The sequence below is a fragment of the Prorops nasuta genome, unplaced genomic scaffold (genome assembly GCF_024137725.1).
Source record: "Prorops nasuta isolate Cenicafe-Biocafe unplaced genomic scaffold, Cenicafe_Pnas_1.2 PNAS00002, whole genome shotgun sequence".
NCBI lineage: Eukaryota > Metazoa > Arthropoda > Insecta > Hymenoptera > Bethylidae > Prorops > Prorops nasuta.
The window spans coordinates 27,451-44,992 of record NW_027116799.1 but is presented as its reverse complement, the minus strand read 5'-3'; the positions used below and the strand labels follow the sequence as shown (position 1 = coordinate 44,992).

The window sequence follows — 17,542 nt, the reverse complement described above, 5'->3', positions numbered from 1 at the left end:
AGCTCACTAGCGTTTCTTCCTTTTTTATCCTTCCAAAAGTATAATTATCAGTTTTGGTTAATAGTTAATCGTATTTTGCAGATCTAGCTGAAATCTTTCGGACGAACACAATATAATTCATATATATATATATATACACATATACGTTTGCCGAGTAAAATTTCGCAATAGATGAAAGTGAATTAAATACTCAGTATGTATATGTAAATAGTAATATTTTATTTATGTGTAATATTATATACAAAAACAGTTTTCTAACGTTTTGTTAGCGAATTTCAATTTTAACAATTTCCGAGTCATTGATTATGATATATGAAGTAAGTTACACACGACTGCTCTCCAAAACAATTCCAGGCTCCAGCGCCTCCAGTTCCAGCCAGCTCCAGCTGGTTCCAGCCAGTTCCAGCTCCCTATGTATGTACACTACGACGATCCACTACGATCTATGTATATGTACATACATATCTGCTGACGCCACATTCCACTACGGTACACTGCTCAAAACTGAATCATGTATATACAGGTATAGTTTCTGCTTCCCTATACTATCTTGTAACAAAAATGCTTCTCGCAAAATTGATTCATGTCCATCTCAACTCCTCTATACTATCTTATAGCAAAAATTTAAAGACAACAGCAGACGAAACGCGACATCGACAAATATGAAGATGACGTTTTGGACGTAGTAAAAGTATTATCCAGAAAGCATATTATTTATGTTGGAAATGTAGTGATGTCGAAAAATGGAATGGAAAATAATGCAAATATGGTGCATATATATAATATTATTTATCAAGTATAAAAGGGAAGAGATCGGATGCAATTTTCAGCCTATAAAGAGGAAAAAGCATCAGATAAGTATCGGGAGCAGTAAATCAAAAGAAAGGTTAAAGAATATTTTGCTTTGTTAAATTAATCTTTCTTCTGACTTGCTGCTCCCGATACTTATCTGATGCTTTTTCCTCTTTATAGGCTGAAAATTGCATCCGATCTCTTCCCTTTTATACTTGATAAATAATATTATATATATGCACCATATTTGCATTATTTTCCATTCCATTTTTCGACATCCCTACATTTCCAACATAAATAATATGCTTTCTGGATAATACTTTTACTACGTCCAAAACGTCATCTTCATATTCGTCGATGTCGCGTTTCGTCTGCTGTTGTCTTTAAATTTTTGCTATAAGATAGTATAGAGGAGTTGAGATGGACATGAATCAATTTTGCGAGAAGCATTTTTGCTACAAGATAGTATAGGGAAGCAGAAACTATACCTGTACATGATTCAATTTTGAACAGTGTACAACCAATGCCAGGTATGGCTTTTTCTAATGTTTCGATGCATTTAGGAACTGCTTTAAAAAGACACCAGCGCTCTTACTATGTAGTGCTAATACGCGCGCCTATGTATAACTCATCCTCGCTTATCTCGTATATACACAATGGGAAATTAAATCATATGTAGCTCAGGCATCAGATAGTGTAGTAATGAATTAAATAATATAATTCAACCCGGGAAAGAAAACTATAGTATAATTAACGGGAATCCATATACCGACATTACAGGGCGAAAACTATTTCGCATGCAGCGTCGTCATTTGTTGACGGATTGTAAAGTTATTACAGGTTTTTGGAAATGCCAGAAGCTTATCTACTAAGTTACGTTAGGAAAATTAACAAAAAATGAAAAAAAATTTTTGTTTAAATAAATATATTAACATTATTGAGAAACAACAATTAAATCGCAAAATCCCCCAACGTACTTTACTAGATAATGTTCATACGTTTCCAAAAAGTCCACAAAAATGCAAATCTGTCAAGAAATGACGATGCTGCATGCAAAATAAATAATGGAAGAATTTCGTGTTCGGGAAGTCGCCAACACGAAATTCTTCCATTATTTATTTTGCATGCAGCATCGTCATTTCTTGACAGATTTGCATTTTTGTGGACTTTTTGGAAACGTATGAACATTATCTAGTAAAGTAAGTTGGGGAATTTTGCGATTTAATTGTTGTTTCTCAATAATGTTAATATACTTATTTAAACACAATTTTTTTTTCATTTTTTGTTAATTTTCCTAACGTAACTTAGTAGATAAGCTTCTGGCATTTCCAAAAACCTGTAATAACTTTACAATCCGTCAACAAATGACGACGCTGCATGCGAAATAGTTTTCGCCCTGTAATGTCGGTATACGGATTCCCGTTAAGGTGTGGTGTGCTCTTGGCACTTCTACAAGATTCCCAAAGATCAGAAAATTAATTCGAATCATTTACTAATCGGAAGGGATCTTGTAGAAGTGAGCCCCCCCACCACGACAAGGTGGCACACCGTCGGGGAGGAGGCGGCGCCGCCTCACCTGAAACAAAAAGAAAACAAAAATATACTTGAAAAAACGAGTATTCAACCCGAGATGTGGAAGGATTTTCAAAGAAAATATTTCCACATTTCAGATTTTAATTAGGAATTTCAAAGACAGACAAAGATATAAATTAATAAAGCATGCTACAAAAAGTGAATGAATAGAGAAACTAACTAAATTGTTACTTCTTTCTAGCTGTTAATTGAAAAGCTTCCTCCTCTCGAGCGTGAATGTTAATTCACACAAAGGTCAACCAGATCATGACTGATACTCTCCTCAGTGACTAATTACCCTTACATTCTTTATCCCTTGGTGTGGATCCGAGTTGTCACACGAAGAACTACTACGTCGAGGAAACGATTTACACATCAATAAAGATGGACCCCTATTAGGTGAACTTAATGAGCCAACGTCGAGAGTCCACAAGGACAAAGTAAGTAAGGGTTGATAGTCGCTGAAGGAGGATCAGCCCGAGCCAGTTGACACTCGAGAGTCCACTTCTCAATAAACACCTGTACTTGAATTAACAATGAATGAAAGTAATAACAGTAAATTTGCCTATCCTTGAAATTATTTAAATAAATGTGGACTTAAGTAAACGGAGAGTGTTTACTTCCTACTCCTTGGTAGCCTTGCCCTATAAGCGTCCTTCCTAAAACATAAATTAAATTAAACAAGTATGAGAAATAAGAAAAGAATGTATTTGCCTGTACGTCTTCCTCCAACGACGGCTCGATTTCGAATGATGGTTTGACTCACTCCAACCCAGGGTGGCAATGGCGCATGATTGGTGTCGGTTCGTGTTGGATTTATGCCGACAATCGACAATGTGGTCACTACCCATGGTCCTCTCCCGATCCAACTGAAACAGAAAGAAAACAAAAATATACTTGAAAAAACGAGTATTCAACCCGAGATGTGGAAGGATTTTCAAAGAAAATATTTCCACATTTCAGATTCTAATTAGGAATTTCAAAGACAGACAAAGATATAAATTAAAAAAGCATGCTACAAAAAGTGAATGAATAGAGAAACTAACTAAATTGTTACTTCTTTCTAGTTGTTAATTGAAAAGCTTCCTCCTCTCGAGCGTGAATGTTAATTCACACAAAGGTCAACCAGATCATGACTGATACTCTCCTCAGTGACTAATTACCCTTACATTCTTTATCCCTTGGTGTGGATCCGAGTTGTCACACGAAGAACTACTACGTCGAGGAAACGATTTACACATCAATAAAGATGGACCCCTATTAGGTGAACTTAATGAGCCAACGTCGAGAGTCCACAAGGACAAAGTAAGTAAGGGTTGATAGTCGCTGAAGGAGGATCAGCCCGAGCCAGTTGACACTCGAGAGTCCACTTCTCAATAAACACCTGTACTTGAATTAACAATGAATGAAAGTAATAACAGTAAATTTGCCTATCCTTGAAATTATTTAAATAAATGTAGACTTAAGTAAACGGAGAGTGTTTACTTCCTACTCCTTGGTAGCCTTGTTCTATAAGAGTCCTTCCTAAAACATAAAATAAATTAAACAAATATGAGAAATAAGAAAAGAATGTATTTGCCTGTACGTCTTCCTCCAACGACGGCTCGACTTTGAATGATGGTTTGACTCACTCCAACCTAGGGTGGAAATGACCGCATGAAAGGTGTCGATTCGTTATAGGGTTTATATCGTTATTGGATACGGGGTCACTAACCATGGTCCTCTAGCGCTCGACCTGAAACAAACAAAAAAATTAGAATAAATTTGGAAAAAAAACGAGAATTCAACCCGAAATGTGGAAAGATTTTCAAGGAAAATATTCCCACATTTCAGATTCTAATTAGGAATTTCAAGGACAGACAAAAATATAAATTAATAAAGCATGCTACAGAAAGTGAATGAAAACAGAAGCTAAGGAAATTGTTACTTCTTTCCAGCGGTAAATTGAAAAGCTTCCTCCTCTCGAGCGTGAATGTTAATTCACACAAAGGTCAACCAGATCATGGCTGATACTCTCCTCAGTGACTAATTACCCTTACTTTCTTTGTCCCTTGGTGTGGATCCGAGTTGTCACACGAAGAACTACTACGTCGAGGAAACGATTTACACATCAATAAAGATGGACCCCTATTAGGTGAACTTAATGAGCCAACGTCGAGAGTCCACAAGGACAAAGTAAGTAAGGGTTGATAGTCGTTGAAGGAGGATCAGCCCGAGCCAGTTGACACTCGAGAGTCCACTTCTCAATAAACACCTGTACTTGAATTAACAATGAATGAAAGTAATAACAGTAAATTTGCCTATCCTTGAAATTATTTAAATAAATGTAGACTTAAGTAAACGGAGAGTGTTTACTTCCTACTCCTTGGTAGCCTTGTTCTATAAGAGTCCTTCCTAAAACATAAAATAAATTAAACAAATATGAGAAATAAGAAAAGAATGTATTTGCCTGTACGTCTTCCTCCAACGACGGCTCGACTTCGAATGATGGTTTGACTCACTCCAACCTAGGGTGGAAATGACCGCATGAAAGGTGTCGATTCGTTATAGGGTTTATATCGTTATTGGATACGGGGTCACTAACCATGGTCCTCTAGCGCTCGACCTGAAACAAACAAAAAAATTAGAATAAATTTGGAAAAAAAACGAGAATTCAACCCGAAATGTGGAAAGATTTTCAAGGAAAATATTCCCACATTTCAGATTCTAATTAGGAATTTCAAGGACAGACAAAAATATAAATTAATAAAGCATGCTACAGAAAGTGAATGAAAACAGAAGCTAAGGAAATTGTTACTTCTTTCCAGCGGTAAATTGAAAAGCTTCCTCCTCTCGAGCGTGAATGTTAATTCACACAAAGGTCAACCAGATCATGACTGATACTCTCCTCAGTGACTAATTACCCTTACTTTCTTTGTCCCTTGGTGTGGATCCGAGTTGTCACACGAAGAACTACTACGTCGAGGAAACGATTTACACATCAATAAAGATGGACCCCTATTAGGTGAACTTAATGAGCCAACGTCGAGAGTCCACAAGGACAAAGTAAGTAAGGGTTGATAGTCGTTGAAGGAGGATCAGCCCGAGCCAGTTGACACTCGAGAGTCCACTTCTCAATAAACACCTGTACTTGAATTAACAATGAATGAAAGTAATAACAGTAAATTTGCCTATCCTTGAAATTATTTAAATAAATGTGGACTTAAGTAAACGGACAGGTAATTAAGCCTTACTCGTTGACAGCCTTGCCCTATACTTGTCCCTCTTAAAACTTAAAAAAATTAAGCAAGTATGAAAAGTAGAAAAATAATTACGATATTTGTCAGTACGTCCTCCTCTGATGGGGGTTTGACTCCAAATAATGGTTTGTCTTTCTCCAACTGATGTAGAAAAGGGTACAGGGTTGGTATGAATTCCATATCGAATATATATCGATATTGGACAGTTTTGCCACTAGGAATAGTCCTCTTCCACTCCACCTGAAAATAAGAAATGTTAATAAAACTTGAAAAAACGAGTATTTAACCTGAAATATGGAAGGTTTTTCAAAAAAAATATTTCCATATTTCATTTTATAATTTGGAATTTCAAGAACTGGCAAAAATGGTATTTAATACGAAGATTCTACCAAAAACATACGATTATAAAAAAAAGGGAAAATGGTATTTGATTCTAGTTATTAATTGAGATGCATCTTTCTCTCGAGAGAGTGAACGTTAATTCAATTAAGATGTGCCTATATTAGTTGAACTAGACATGTGGAAAGATAGAATCTCCGTGGAAAATGAAGTTGAGGTGATTCCCTTTATTTTAAAAGGAATTAAGAAACCTGAAAATGATACCCTATCTAATACCGAAAACTATAATGACTATCTAATTCACAAAGCTAAAGAGCCTACATATAACGCCAATCTAAACCTAATGAAAAACAGAAAATACGCGCAAAATAGAAATAGACGATACGGAGGATCTGAAAAACATTAAAAACAAAACAAGAAATGATTTTAACCGAAGAATGGCCAACTGTAACCTACTGATAGGTTTTTGGTCATTCTTTAGTTAATAAAAAAAATTTCCATGGTTTTACCCGTGGGACTCACTCATTCAGCGAATTCCTAGCCATAATTCATACATATTCTGCGACAATACCGAAGATGGGAATGGTGATGTTGATGGCGATGATAATGGGGTTTATGATGACGATGGAGATGAGGACGCTGACGTTATGCACTCGCGAAAAAATGATTTTTAAACGGCACTGCGCGAATTCTTTTTAAGGTACACTTCTCGCGACAACCGCACTACGCGACGAGCACTTCACGACTGACACTACGAGACTCGGATTATTCAAAAGGCACTACGCGACGCGATTTCTTTTTAACGTACACTACGCGGGAGAACCGCACTACGCGACGAGCAGTTCACGACTGTCACTACAGATTCTGATTTTTAAATCAGCAGTGCGCTACGCGATTTCTTATAAACGTACACTACGCGGGAGAACCGCACTACGCGCCGAGCAGTTCACGACTGACACTACAGACTCGGATTTTTAAAGTAGCAGTGCGCTACGCGATTTCTTTTAAACGTACACTACGCGGGAGAACCGCACTACGCGAAGAGCAGTTAACGACTGTCACTACAGATTCTGATTTTTAAATCAGCAGTGCGCTACGCGATTTCTTTTAAACGTACACTACGCGGGAGAACCGCACTACGCGACGAGCACTTCACGACTGACACTACAAGACACGGATTATTCAAAAGGCACTACGCGACGCTATTTCTTTTTAACGTACACTACCGGGACAGCCGCACTACGCGACGAGCACTTCACGACTGACACTACAGACTCGGATTTTTAAAGTAGCAGTGCGCTACGCGATTTCTTTTAAACGTACATTACGCGGGGGAACCGCACTACGCGCCGAGCAGTTCACGACTGACACTACAGACTCGGATTTTTAAAGTAGCAGTGCGCTACGCGATTTCTTTTTAACGTACACTACCGGGACAATCGTACTACGCGACGAACAGTTCACGACTGATACTACAGACTCGGATTTTTAAAGCAGCTGTTCGCTACGCGATTTCTTTTAAACGTACACTACGCGGGAGAACCGCACTACGCGACGAGCACTTCACGACTGACACTACGAGACTCGGATTATTCAAAAGGCACTACGCGACGCGATTTCTTTTTAACGTACACTACGCGGGAGAACCGCACTATGCGACGAGCAGTTCACGACTGTCACTACAGACTCGGATTTTTAAAGGAGCTGTGCGCTACGCGATTTCTTTTAAACATACACTACGCGGGAGAACCGCACTACGCGACGAGCAGTTCACGACTGACACTACAGACGCGGATTTTTAAAGTAGCAGTGCGCTACGCGATTTCTTTTAAACGTACACTACGCGGGAGAACCGCACTACGCGACGAGCAGTTCACGACTGTCACTACAGACTCGGATTTTTAAAGTAGCAGTGCGCTACGCGATTTCTTTTAAACGTACACTACGCGGGAGAACCGCACTACGCGACGAGCAGTTAACGACTGTCACTACAGATTCTGATTTTTAAATCAGCAGTGCGCTACGCGATTTCTTTTAAACGTACACTACGCGGGAGGACCGCACTACGCGACGAGCAGTTCACGACTGTCACTACAGATTCTGATTTTTAAATCAGCAGTGCGCTACGCGATTTCTTTTAAACATACACTACGCGGGAGAACCGCACTACGCGACGAGCAGTTCACGACTGACACTACAGACGCGGATTTTTAAAGTAGCAGTGCGCTACGCGATTTCTTATAAACGTACACTACGCGGGAGAACCGCACTACGCGACGAGCAGTTCACGACTGTCACTACAGACTCGGATTTTTAAAGTAGCAGTGCGCTACGCGATTTCTTTTAAACGTACACTACGCGGGAGAACCGCACTACGCGACGAGCAGTTAACGACTGTCACTACAGATTCTGATTTTTAAATCAGCAGTGCGCTACGCGATTTCTTATAAACGTACACTACGCGGGAGAACCGCACTACGCGCCGAGCAGTTCACGACTGACACTACAGACTCGGATTTTTAAAGTAGCAGTGCGCTACGCGATTTCTTTTTAACGTACACTACCGGGACAATCGTACTACGCGACGAACAGTTCACGACTGATACTACAGACTCGGATTTTTAAAGCAGCTGTTCGCTACGCGATTTCTTTTAAACGTACACTACGCGGGAGAACCGCACTACGCGACGAGCACTTCACGACTGACACTACGAGACTCGGATTATTCAAAAGGCACTACGCGACGCGATTTCTTTTTAACGTTTACTACGCGGGAGAACCGCACTATGCGACGAGCAGTTCACGACTGTCACTACAGACTCGGATTTTTAAAGGAGCTGTGCGCTACGCGATTTCTTTTAAACATACACTACGCGGGAGAACCGCACTACGCGACGAGCAGTTCACGACTGACACTACAGACCCGGATTTTTAAAGTAGCAGTGCGCTACGCGATTTCTTTTAAACGTACACTACGCGGGAGGACCGCACTACGCGACGAGCAGTTCACGACTGTCACTACAGATTCTGATTTTTAAATCAGCAGTGCGCTACGCGATTTCTTTTAAACGTACACTACGCGGGACCACCGCACTTCGCGACGAGCAGTTCACGACTGACACTACGAAACTCAGATTTTTCAAACGGCACTGCTCGGCGCGATTTTTATTTCAACGTATACTACGCGAGACAACCGCACTCCGCGACGAACACTTCACGACTGACACTACAGACTCGGATTTTTAAAGTAGCAGTGCGCTACGCGATTTCTTTTAAACGTACACTACGCGGGAGGACCGCACTACGCGACGAGCAGTTCACGACTGTCACTACAGATTCTGATTTTTAAATCAGCAGTGCGCTACGCGATTTCTTATAAACGTACACTACGCGGGAGAACCGCACTACTCGACGAGCAGTTCACGACTGTCACTACAGACTCGGATTTTTAAAGTAGCAGTGCGCTACGCGATTTCTTTTAAACGTACACTACGCGGGAGAACCGCACTACGCGACGAGCAGTTAACGACTGTCACTACAGATTCTGATTTTTAAATCAGCAGTGCGCCACGCGATTTCTTATAAACGTACACTACGCGGGAGAACCGCACTACGCGACGAGCACTTCACGACTGACACTACAAGACACGGATTATTCAAAAGGCACTATGCGACGCTATTTCTTTTCAACGTACACTACCGGGACAACCGCACTACGCGACGAGCACTTCACTACTGACACTACAGACTCGGATTTTTAAAGTAGCAGTGCGCTACGCGATTTCTTTTAAACGTACACTACGCGGGACCACCGCACTACGCGACGAGCAGTTCACGACTGACACTACAGACGCGGATTTTTAAAGGAGCAGTGCGCTACGCGATTTCTTTTAAACGTACACTACGCGGGACCACCGCACTACGCGACGAGCAGTTCACGACTGACACTACAGACGCGGATTTTTAAAGGAGCAGTGCGCTACGCGATTTCTTTTAAACGTACACTACGCGGGAGAACCGCACTACGCGACGAGCTGTTCACGACTGACACTACAGACTCGGATTTTTAAAGTAGCAGTGCGCTACGCGATTTCTTTTAAACGTACACTACGCGGGACCACCGCACTTCGCGACGAGCAGTTCACGACTGACACTACGAAACTCAGATTTTTCAAACGGCACTGCTCGGCGCGATTTTTATTTCAACGTATACTACGCGGGACAACCGCACTCCGCGACGAAGACTTATCGACTGACACATCGAAACTCGGATTTTTTAAACGGCACTGCGCGACGCGAATTTTGTTTCAACGTATACTACGCTGGACAACCGCACTACGCTACGATCACTTATCGGTTGACACTTCGAAACTCGGATTTTTCAAGCGGCACTGCGCGAAGCGAATTTTATTTTAACGTATACTACACGGGACAACCGCATTCCGCGGCGAGCACTTATCGATTGACACTTCGAAACTCGGATTTTTCAAACGGCACTGCGCGAAGCGAATTTTATTTTAACGTATACTACACGGGACAACCGCATTCCGCGGCGAGCACTTATCGATTGACACTTCGAAACTCGGATTTTTCAAACGGCACTGCGCGAAGCGAATTTTATTTTAACGTATACTACACGGGACAACCGCATTCCGCGACGAGCACTTATCGAATGACACTACGAAACTAAGATTTTACAAACGGTATGCGCGACGCGAATTTTATTTTAACGTATACTACGCGGGACAACCGCACTGCGCGACGAACACTTATCGATTGACACTTCGAAACTCGGATTTTTCAAACGGCACTGCGCGAATCGAATTTTATTTTAACGTATACTACACGGGACAACCGCATTCCGCGACGAGCACTTATCGACTGACACTTCGAAACTCGGATTTTTTAAACGGCGCTGCGCGCGACGCGAATTTTATTTCAACGTATACTACGCGGGACAACCGCACTGCGCGACGAACACTTATCGATCTACACTTCGAAACTCGGATTTTTCAAACGGAATTTCGTGGCGCGAGTTTTATTTTAAGGTATACTACTCTGGAAAACCGCACTCCACGACGAGCACTTATCGACTGACACTACGAGACTCGGATTTTTCAAACGACACTCCTCGACGTGAAATTTTTAAACGCGCTCTCTCACTCTTTAGTGAAGTCGCTAACCGTAACAGAAATAAATTATTGCATGTAATTTTATAGAGTTAATTTTAATTTATTTAACTTTAATATAATTAAAGTAAAACTGGCAGGCTTTAACAGTCTTTGATGCTTCTGTCTTTATTCGCTGCAGCACTCACACACACATACACAATAGATACGCTCCACACTGACTGTAGTCACAAATTTTCTATTTATTACGCGAATTACACACAGATAAAAGCTTTTATTTTCATCACACACTGCATTCATTACTATATATTCTATTAAAATATCCCAACTGCATTACTTAAATTTCCCTCTTGACATAATTAAATATGCGGAAATTATATAGAAAAGTTTAGTTTAATTTTTAAACAATTTATTGTCACCAATGCCGAATACTTATAATTGCACAACACTATTAAAAAATTTTAACCAGAATTTTAAATTTATTTAGAAATTAATAATAATTAATAAAATCTTAAATAAATTTAAATTGTTTGTATAAAAATAATAAAAGCTAATTAAATTTATTTAAATTTTATAAAACGCGGCACAATTTTATTAATATTATAAAATAAATAGCTCATATGTGATGAAAATAAAACATTAAATTATTTTTAATCGCGACTAATTTAAACTAAATGTCAGTACTCAGTAGTTACGAAAAACCACAACGCGGGCGGCGGGATCCACTGACGACCGGTACGCGGATAATTGATAACTGAGTTGATGTACCCGCTACGCGAGAGGGCTATGCGGAACAGGTATCGCTTATTGTGGGCGGGTTAATTAGCAATCGCACCTGATTGGTTGCAATTTGAGATATTCCGCAAATCAGTTGCGACTGCTATCGGTATGAGTAGGATCTCTTTCACCAACTTTTAAAATGATTATTTTGCAAAGTACGGATTGAGCATTTTTTCGAAAATACTTATGCTAATACATTGCAATGTTAACAATTTTATATCATATCGCAAATTTAGCGTTTTAAAAGCCAGTGAAAAAGAATCTTAACGAGTAGTACCTGTCCCGGATGGTATTTTTTGAAGCGCGAGTTTCAGTTTATCTATCAAATTTCCGCGTATGAGTTGTCAGTAAATCGCGCTGTTTCTTTTTATAATCACTGACATTTATTTCGCTTTAGTTGCGATTAAAAATAATGTAGTGTTTTATTTTAATCAAATACGTGCTATTTTATTATTATGTTAATAAAATTTTACCGCTCTTTAATAAATCTGTGTAAATTTAATTAAAATAAATTATTTTGTTACAGTTTAATTAATTTTAAGTAAATTTTCATTCATTATTATTGATTTTATATAATACAATAATTTAATGGAATACTGTATGTGATGAAAATAAAAGCTTTCATTTGTAAAAGAAGTGTAATAATTAGAAAACTCGTAAAAATTGTCAGTGTGCAGCACACGCGTGTGCGTGTTTAGTGCTTGCACGATTAAAAGTAGAAGACTCAAGGACTCTCTTAACCCATAATTCTCATCATTTTATTTTGAAGTTAAATGAACTATAAAATGAACTCACTACAGTTTAATAAAATAATATTTGTTATACATTAGACGATCTTATTCTAAAATGAATGCGCGTTTAAAAATTCCACGCCGTGTAGTGACATTTAAAAAATTCGTGTCGCGTAGTGCCGTTTAAAAATAATTCTTTTGTAAGTGAATATCGTCATTATATATGCTGTTTTGCAATTAATTTACAATAAAAAATGTAGTTAATAAATATTTTAAAACATCTGCATGTTATAATAAATGATGTTCTGTTAAACAAATGTCTGCATTTATACTATTTATAGTTCCCGCTTACATCTGACGTGTATAACGAAATTTACCGAGCTCAGACGAAGTTTTTTATAAGTTTTTTTAATAGTGTATAGACACTGTGGAAAATTGATCGCCGTCTTTGAAATTCGTAGAGAAAGTACGAAGTGAAGTTAACTGAAAGGTCGCCGAATCAATTTCCTATGGTGTATGTAGTGCACAGTGGGAAATCAGTGGAAAATTGAATCGTGTGTGGTTCAGCTAGCTTCACTCTGTAATTTAACATGGAAAATGATTACTATACACTATAGCTGAAAGCACACACGATTCAATTTATAGTTGTAGTATATACATACGAACGAAGCAAGCGAGTGAGTTAGGTGCGCGAAGTGTAAAAGCGCTGGTCTTTTTAATGCGATTCCTAAAAGCATCGAAAAATTATGGGAAAGCCATACCTGGCGATTACTGTACTACTACATACAATAGTATACATACTGTATACATACATACATACATACACAGTGGGAAATTGAATCGTGTGTGCTTTTAACTATAGTGTAGTATATCATTTTCCATGTTAAATTACAGAGTGAAACTAGCCGAACCACACACGATTCAATTTCCCACTGTGTACGTAAGACATTGACCGGGGGGCATGTGTGCCATGTATGGCGTCCCTGGATGCATTTAGGAACCGCGTTATAGAGTTCCTCACCATCAGTAACTCAAGACGGAAAAGAGCATTTCAGCATAAAGTTTTTATTAAAAAAGACTTTAAATTTTATTACTCAAAGATTTTCAATCCAAAATGTACTATGTTAAGTGTTAACTCTTGTTTTTTCGCTTGACTTATTAATGATGAGGGACCCTACCCTATAACGTGATTCCTAAATGCATCAAGGGACGCCATACATGCCGGTCAGTGTATGTAGAATGAATTTAGCCAAAAGGTAAACGAATCAATTTCCCGGAGTGTAGGCTACCTTCAACCCTATTGATAAAATCATAATAGTCTTGATTATTTTATTAAAAGGTTTAACTTTTAACTCATTTAAATCTATAACAACCAGTTTTTTATATACGTATATACTTTAAAAACGGTCAATTGACCTGTATTGACATATCTCTTATCAGTTCCTAAATTTCTTGCAATAACATTTTTCGAAGATGAATTTCGTAAAAGTGGTACACAATAAAAAGGGGTTCATTCGATGCATTTAATAAGAATTCAGGTTTATTTACCCTTTTTGTTTATTACTACTATCTTACCTTGTAGAAATTAAAATTACTTTTGTCGTTTTAAACTTCTTAACCTATATATCTATAATTTCCTTCAACAACGAGTATAACATTGAAATGAGAAAACAGCAAGAAATTGGAGCTTTTTTTCTAATATGCTTTTTGAAAATAACTTTTGCTGATTTGTTTTATAATATTATTAATCGAGTAGATCCTTGCATTGATGTATGTGAAAAAACGCCATTATCCCTTACCAATGTTTGTATTACAGAATATTAAAGTTCTAGCTTCTTATTGCTATCTAATAATTTATAAATAAGCAGTCTTTTTTTCAGAGTAAATATATGAAATCCTGTTGTCAGAGAGGATGTAGATTTTTCAATTTGGTGGATTTTCATTCACATTTGGATCCTAATAATCTCAATAAAACAAAAGATATTTGCAATGCATGTAAGTTTATTCTATAAATTTGTTAAGCAATATAATAATTTATAAATGGAGCATTCAATATTTTTTTAATTTTATCTTTCTCAGCTTGCACCGAAGCATATGGGGAAGCTCAAGAGCGATATGCATGCAGTACAGGTTGTGAGCTAATTGCCAAACAACGTATCTCTGATCTGTACTCACTGATTTCTGTTGTCCTTTATGTCGAGGAAAACATGGATCCCAATGTTTTACTGACATCTCCAGATATGCCAGAAAGCGATATTTTATCAGATCCTGGGTTAAAAAAAGAGCTCCTTCCGAGGTGGTGGGATACAAATGGCTTTAAATTACCACAAACATATATAAAAACAGTTCCTATAAACACAAAGGTACATTAATTATTGTCTTTTTAATGGTTTTCCAAATTTTCATAATTAATTATTAGTTTTTCGTTTTTGACGAAAATAGAATACAGATTATGGTATACAACTAGACTACTCTGTAGAATCAGAACAGTCAGTACCAACACCTGTATCTAATTGGCTACAGTGCGCTTCTAGGAATACTGGTATACCACAATGGTTACTTGGCACAGCCATTATTGCTGTAACATTGGTTGCCTTATGGCTTTGTTTATCGCCCGACAGAAGTAATGATACTACAAAAGAACTGATACTTGATAATTCTAATTTACCAAACAAAGTCACTCTATATGTCCCGGACGATAATGGAAATTACATGACTCCTCCTAAATATGTTGATGTGATTGATATTAATCTTAAAACTTAATTCGTCCTTTATCAAACAAAGTTAGAAATTTTTAAATCTATATTACATTTATAAAAAGAGATTACGGCTTTAAAATCCACTACTCTAGGAAATATATTCAAATATTAATTTGATTTTTGAGTAATACAGAGTTTTTCTCTAATGGTGGTATTTATGAAATTTCATGTTATTTAATTCTATAGCAATCAGTATTACCAAATTCCATTTTATTTAGTATTAAATGTAGAAAAGGAAATTATATATGTAGCTAAGGAAAAAAGTAATACATGTAGAGAACAGTGAAAGTTATTAATCTAAAAAACGTGTGATTGAAAATTAATCCTTTAATATTTTATTGGAAATTATAATACACTGTTACGAAAGCCGACGATGGTATGAAATTCCTTGATAGTTGGACAGATTTTAATTAAAAATCCCTTATAAATTTTCTTCATTTAGCCCTTATTTAAAATATTATTGCAAATTTGAGTCTCCTAAATTTTCGTCTTCTTTCTGATCCAGTTCAGTGAGGAGGCTATAGCGTTACCGTCAAATAACGCTATTCTATATGCCGCCGTTCAAGAAAAATCATGTGTACTCAATCATTATTATGATAGATGAATTTTACTACGACTTATAATTATATTATAAAGTGATATTTTAAGTTTATTATGTGCACATAAATTATTAATTCACTTAAATACCAAATATTAAAAAAAAATTACTATTAGAGTTGCGTGTATAAGTATTTAGTACTTTCATTTGTTAAGCTTGGTATATTTATTTATGATTCGAATTTTTATAAAATTTTGTCCTTTTTCAATGTATTTAATGATTTATAATATATATTCTTCTAGAGACTGCTTTTCCACTTTATAGTGGTTATTTAAAAATAGCGTCTTTACGCAAAATTTACAAGACAGCCATGTACAAATTTGAGTTAAAAACAAAGCACACTTCTGGTGGAAAAATAGTCGCTCTCGATATACAAGTTTACAGAAGTATAACAAACTTCCATTTAATCATTTTTATATTAATGTTTAGATTTTATGTCCTATATAAGCTTTTAATACCTTACGGTCGGTGTCCCCGTAACGGGGACATTTTAAAAAATCGTTATTCAATTCGCGGTATCCCCATAACTGCGATAACGATCACAAAAGATTGTTTAAAATTTTATGTTTTAAATGTGGAACAACGAATAGTTTATATTTGAAGATAAAGCGCACGAGGCAAAGTAATTGTCTTTTAACTTGTGCAGGTGTTTTGTTTGTGATTAAACCAACCTATCTCAAATAGATTGTGATTTAGTGATAGGGTAATAGGCACATTACCTTCTTAGTTATATGTATATATAAGAAGGCAGAAATATCTAGTTATTTCCATTTTGAGACATTAAATTTATAGAAAGTAATTATTTACTGTTATTGTAGTTATATTTAATGATATAAATGCTGTTTTTCTTTTTGCATATAAAAATTATACACGTTTCCGGTTTAAAGGTGATATTCCCGAAAAATTTACGTAGAGAGGGGATTTTAAAATAGTACATCTTGCAAGTAGTACCAGAGGCATGTGTTCTTTTAATGAGTGTGTAGCATGTGTAGTTTGTCGCACTAGCGTGCAGCGAGTGCAACAATCACACGAGTTAAGAAAAATTCTCGTACGTGTTGTATATATCATTTTATAAATAAAAAGCTGTTAACGATTATAATTACTTTAATTTAGGACATTATATTAGTCAAATGATCTTGCATTATCTGACCAATATAAGCGGAGTCATCGACTTGGTTCCACACATAAAAAGCCTCGAGTGAAAAGGTTTGTTAATTCCAACTTTTTTATTAAAAGCTAAACTTAAAAAGTATACAGAAGTTTTTATTATTGACTCTCTTTCGTCTAAATGTTAGGATTAGCATGCTAACACTCTGTTGACATGTTTTTAATTATAGCGTTTTTTATGACATTCAATTATTTCTCAAGAGTAAACTTTGATAATAATCATTCAAGTGTAAAATAAATTTTTAAACAATTATTTGTAGCACCTGTTTTTATTAGATTCATTTAAAAATTATATTACGCGTAAGCAACACAGTATTTTAAACGTGCACCGTTCATATTACAAATTTTACAATATGTATAATAATAGTAAAACATTAAAAAATAAACAAAATTTCATGTTCCTCGTATTGAATATTAAAATGGTATGTGTGTTGTT

General features: G+C 36.9%; 1 protein-coding gene across 1 annotated transcript; it reads left to right on the top strand.

Moving 5' to 3' along the window:
* The first annotated feature begins 13,861 nt into the window (after positions 1 to 13,861).
* LOC136778926 (transmembrane protein 59-like) lies at positions 13,862 to 15,357 on the top strand. Its single transcript, XM_066736122.1, has 4 exons — positions 13,862 to 14,385; positions 14,463 to 14,577; positions 14,662 to 14,945; positions 15,025 to 15,357. The coding sequence occupies exons 1-4, from the start codon at positions 14,245 to 14,247 to the stop codon at positions 15,343 to 15,345; spliced, it is 861 nt and encodes a 286-aa protein (XP_066592219.1). The 5' UTR covers positions 13,862 to 14,244; the 3' UTR covers positions 15,346 to 15,357.
* Positions 15,358 to 17,542: the final 2,185 nt, after the last annotated feature.

What these genes read in the sequence shown, in the direction of transcription:
- LOC136778926 (XM_066736122.1), top strand. Translation starts at nt 14,245, where the DNA reads ATGAGAAAACAGCAAGAAATTGGAGCTTTTTTTCTAATATGCTTTTTG. An exon ending in AAAAGATATTTGCAATGCAT is followed by an intron (nt 14,578 to 14,661) that starts GTAAGTTTATTC and finishes TATCTTTCTCAG; the next exon opens with CTTGCACCGAAGCATATGGG. An exon ending in CAGTTCCTATAAACACAAAG is followed by an intron (nt 14,946 to 15,024) that starts GTACATTAATTA and finishes TGACGAAAATAG; the next exon opens with AATACAGATTATGGTATACA.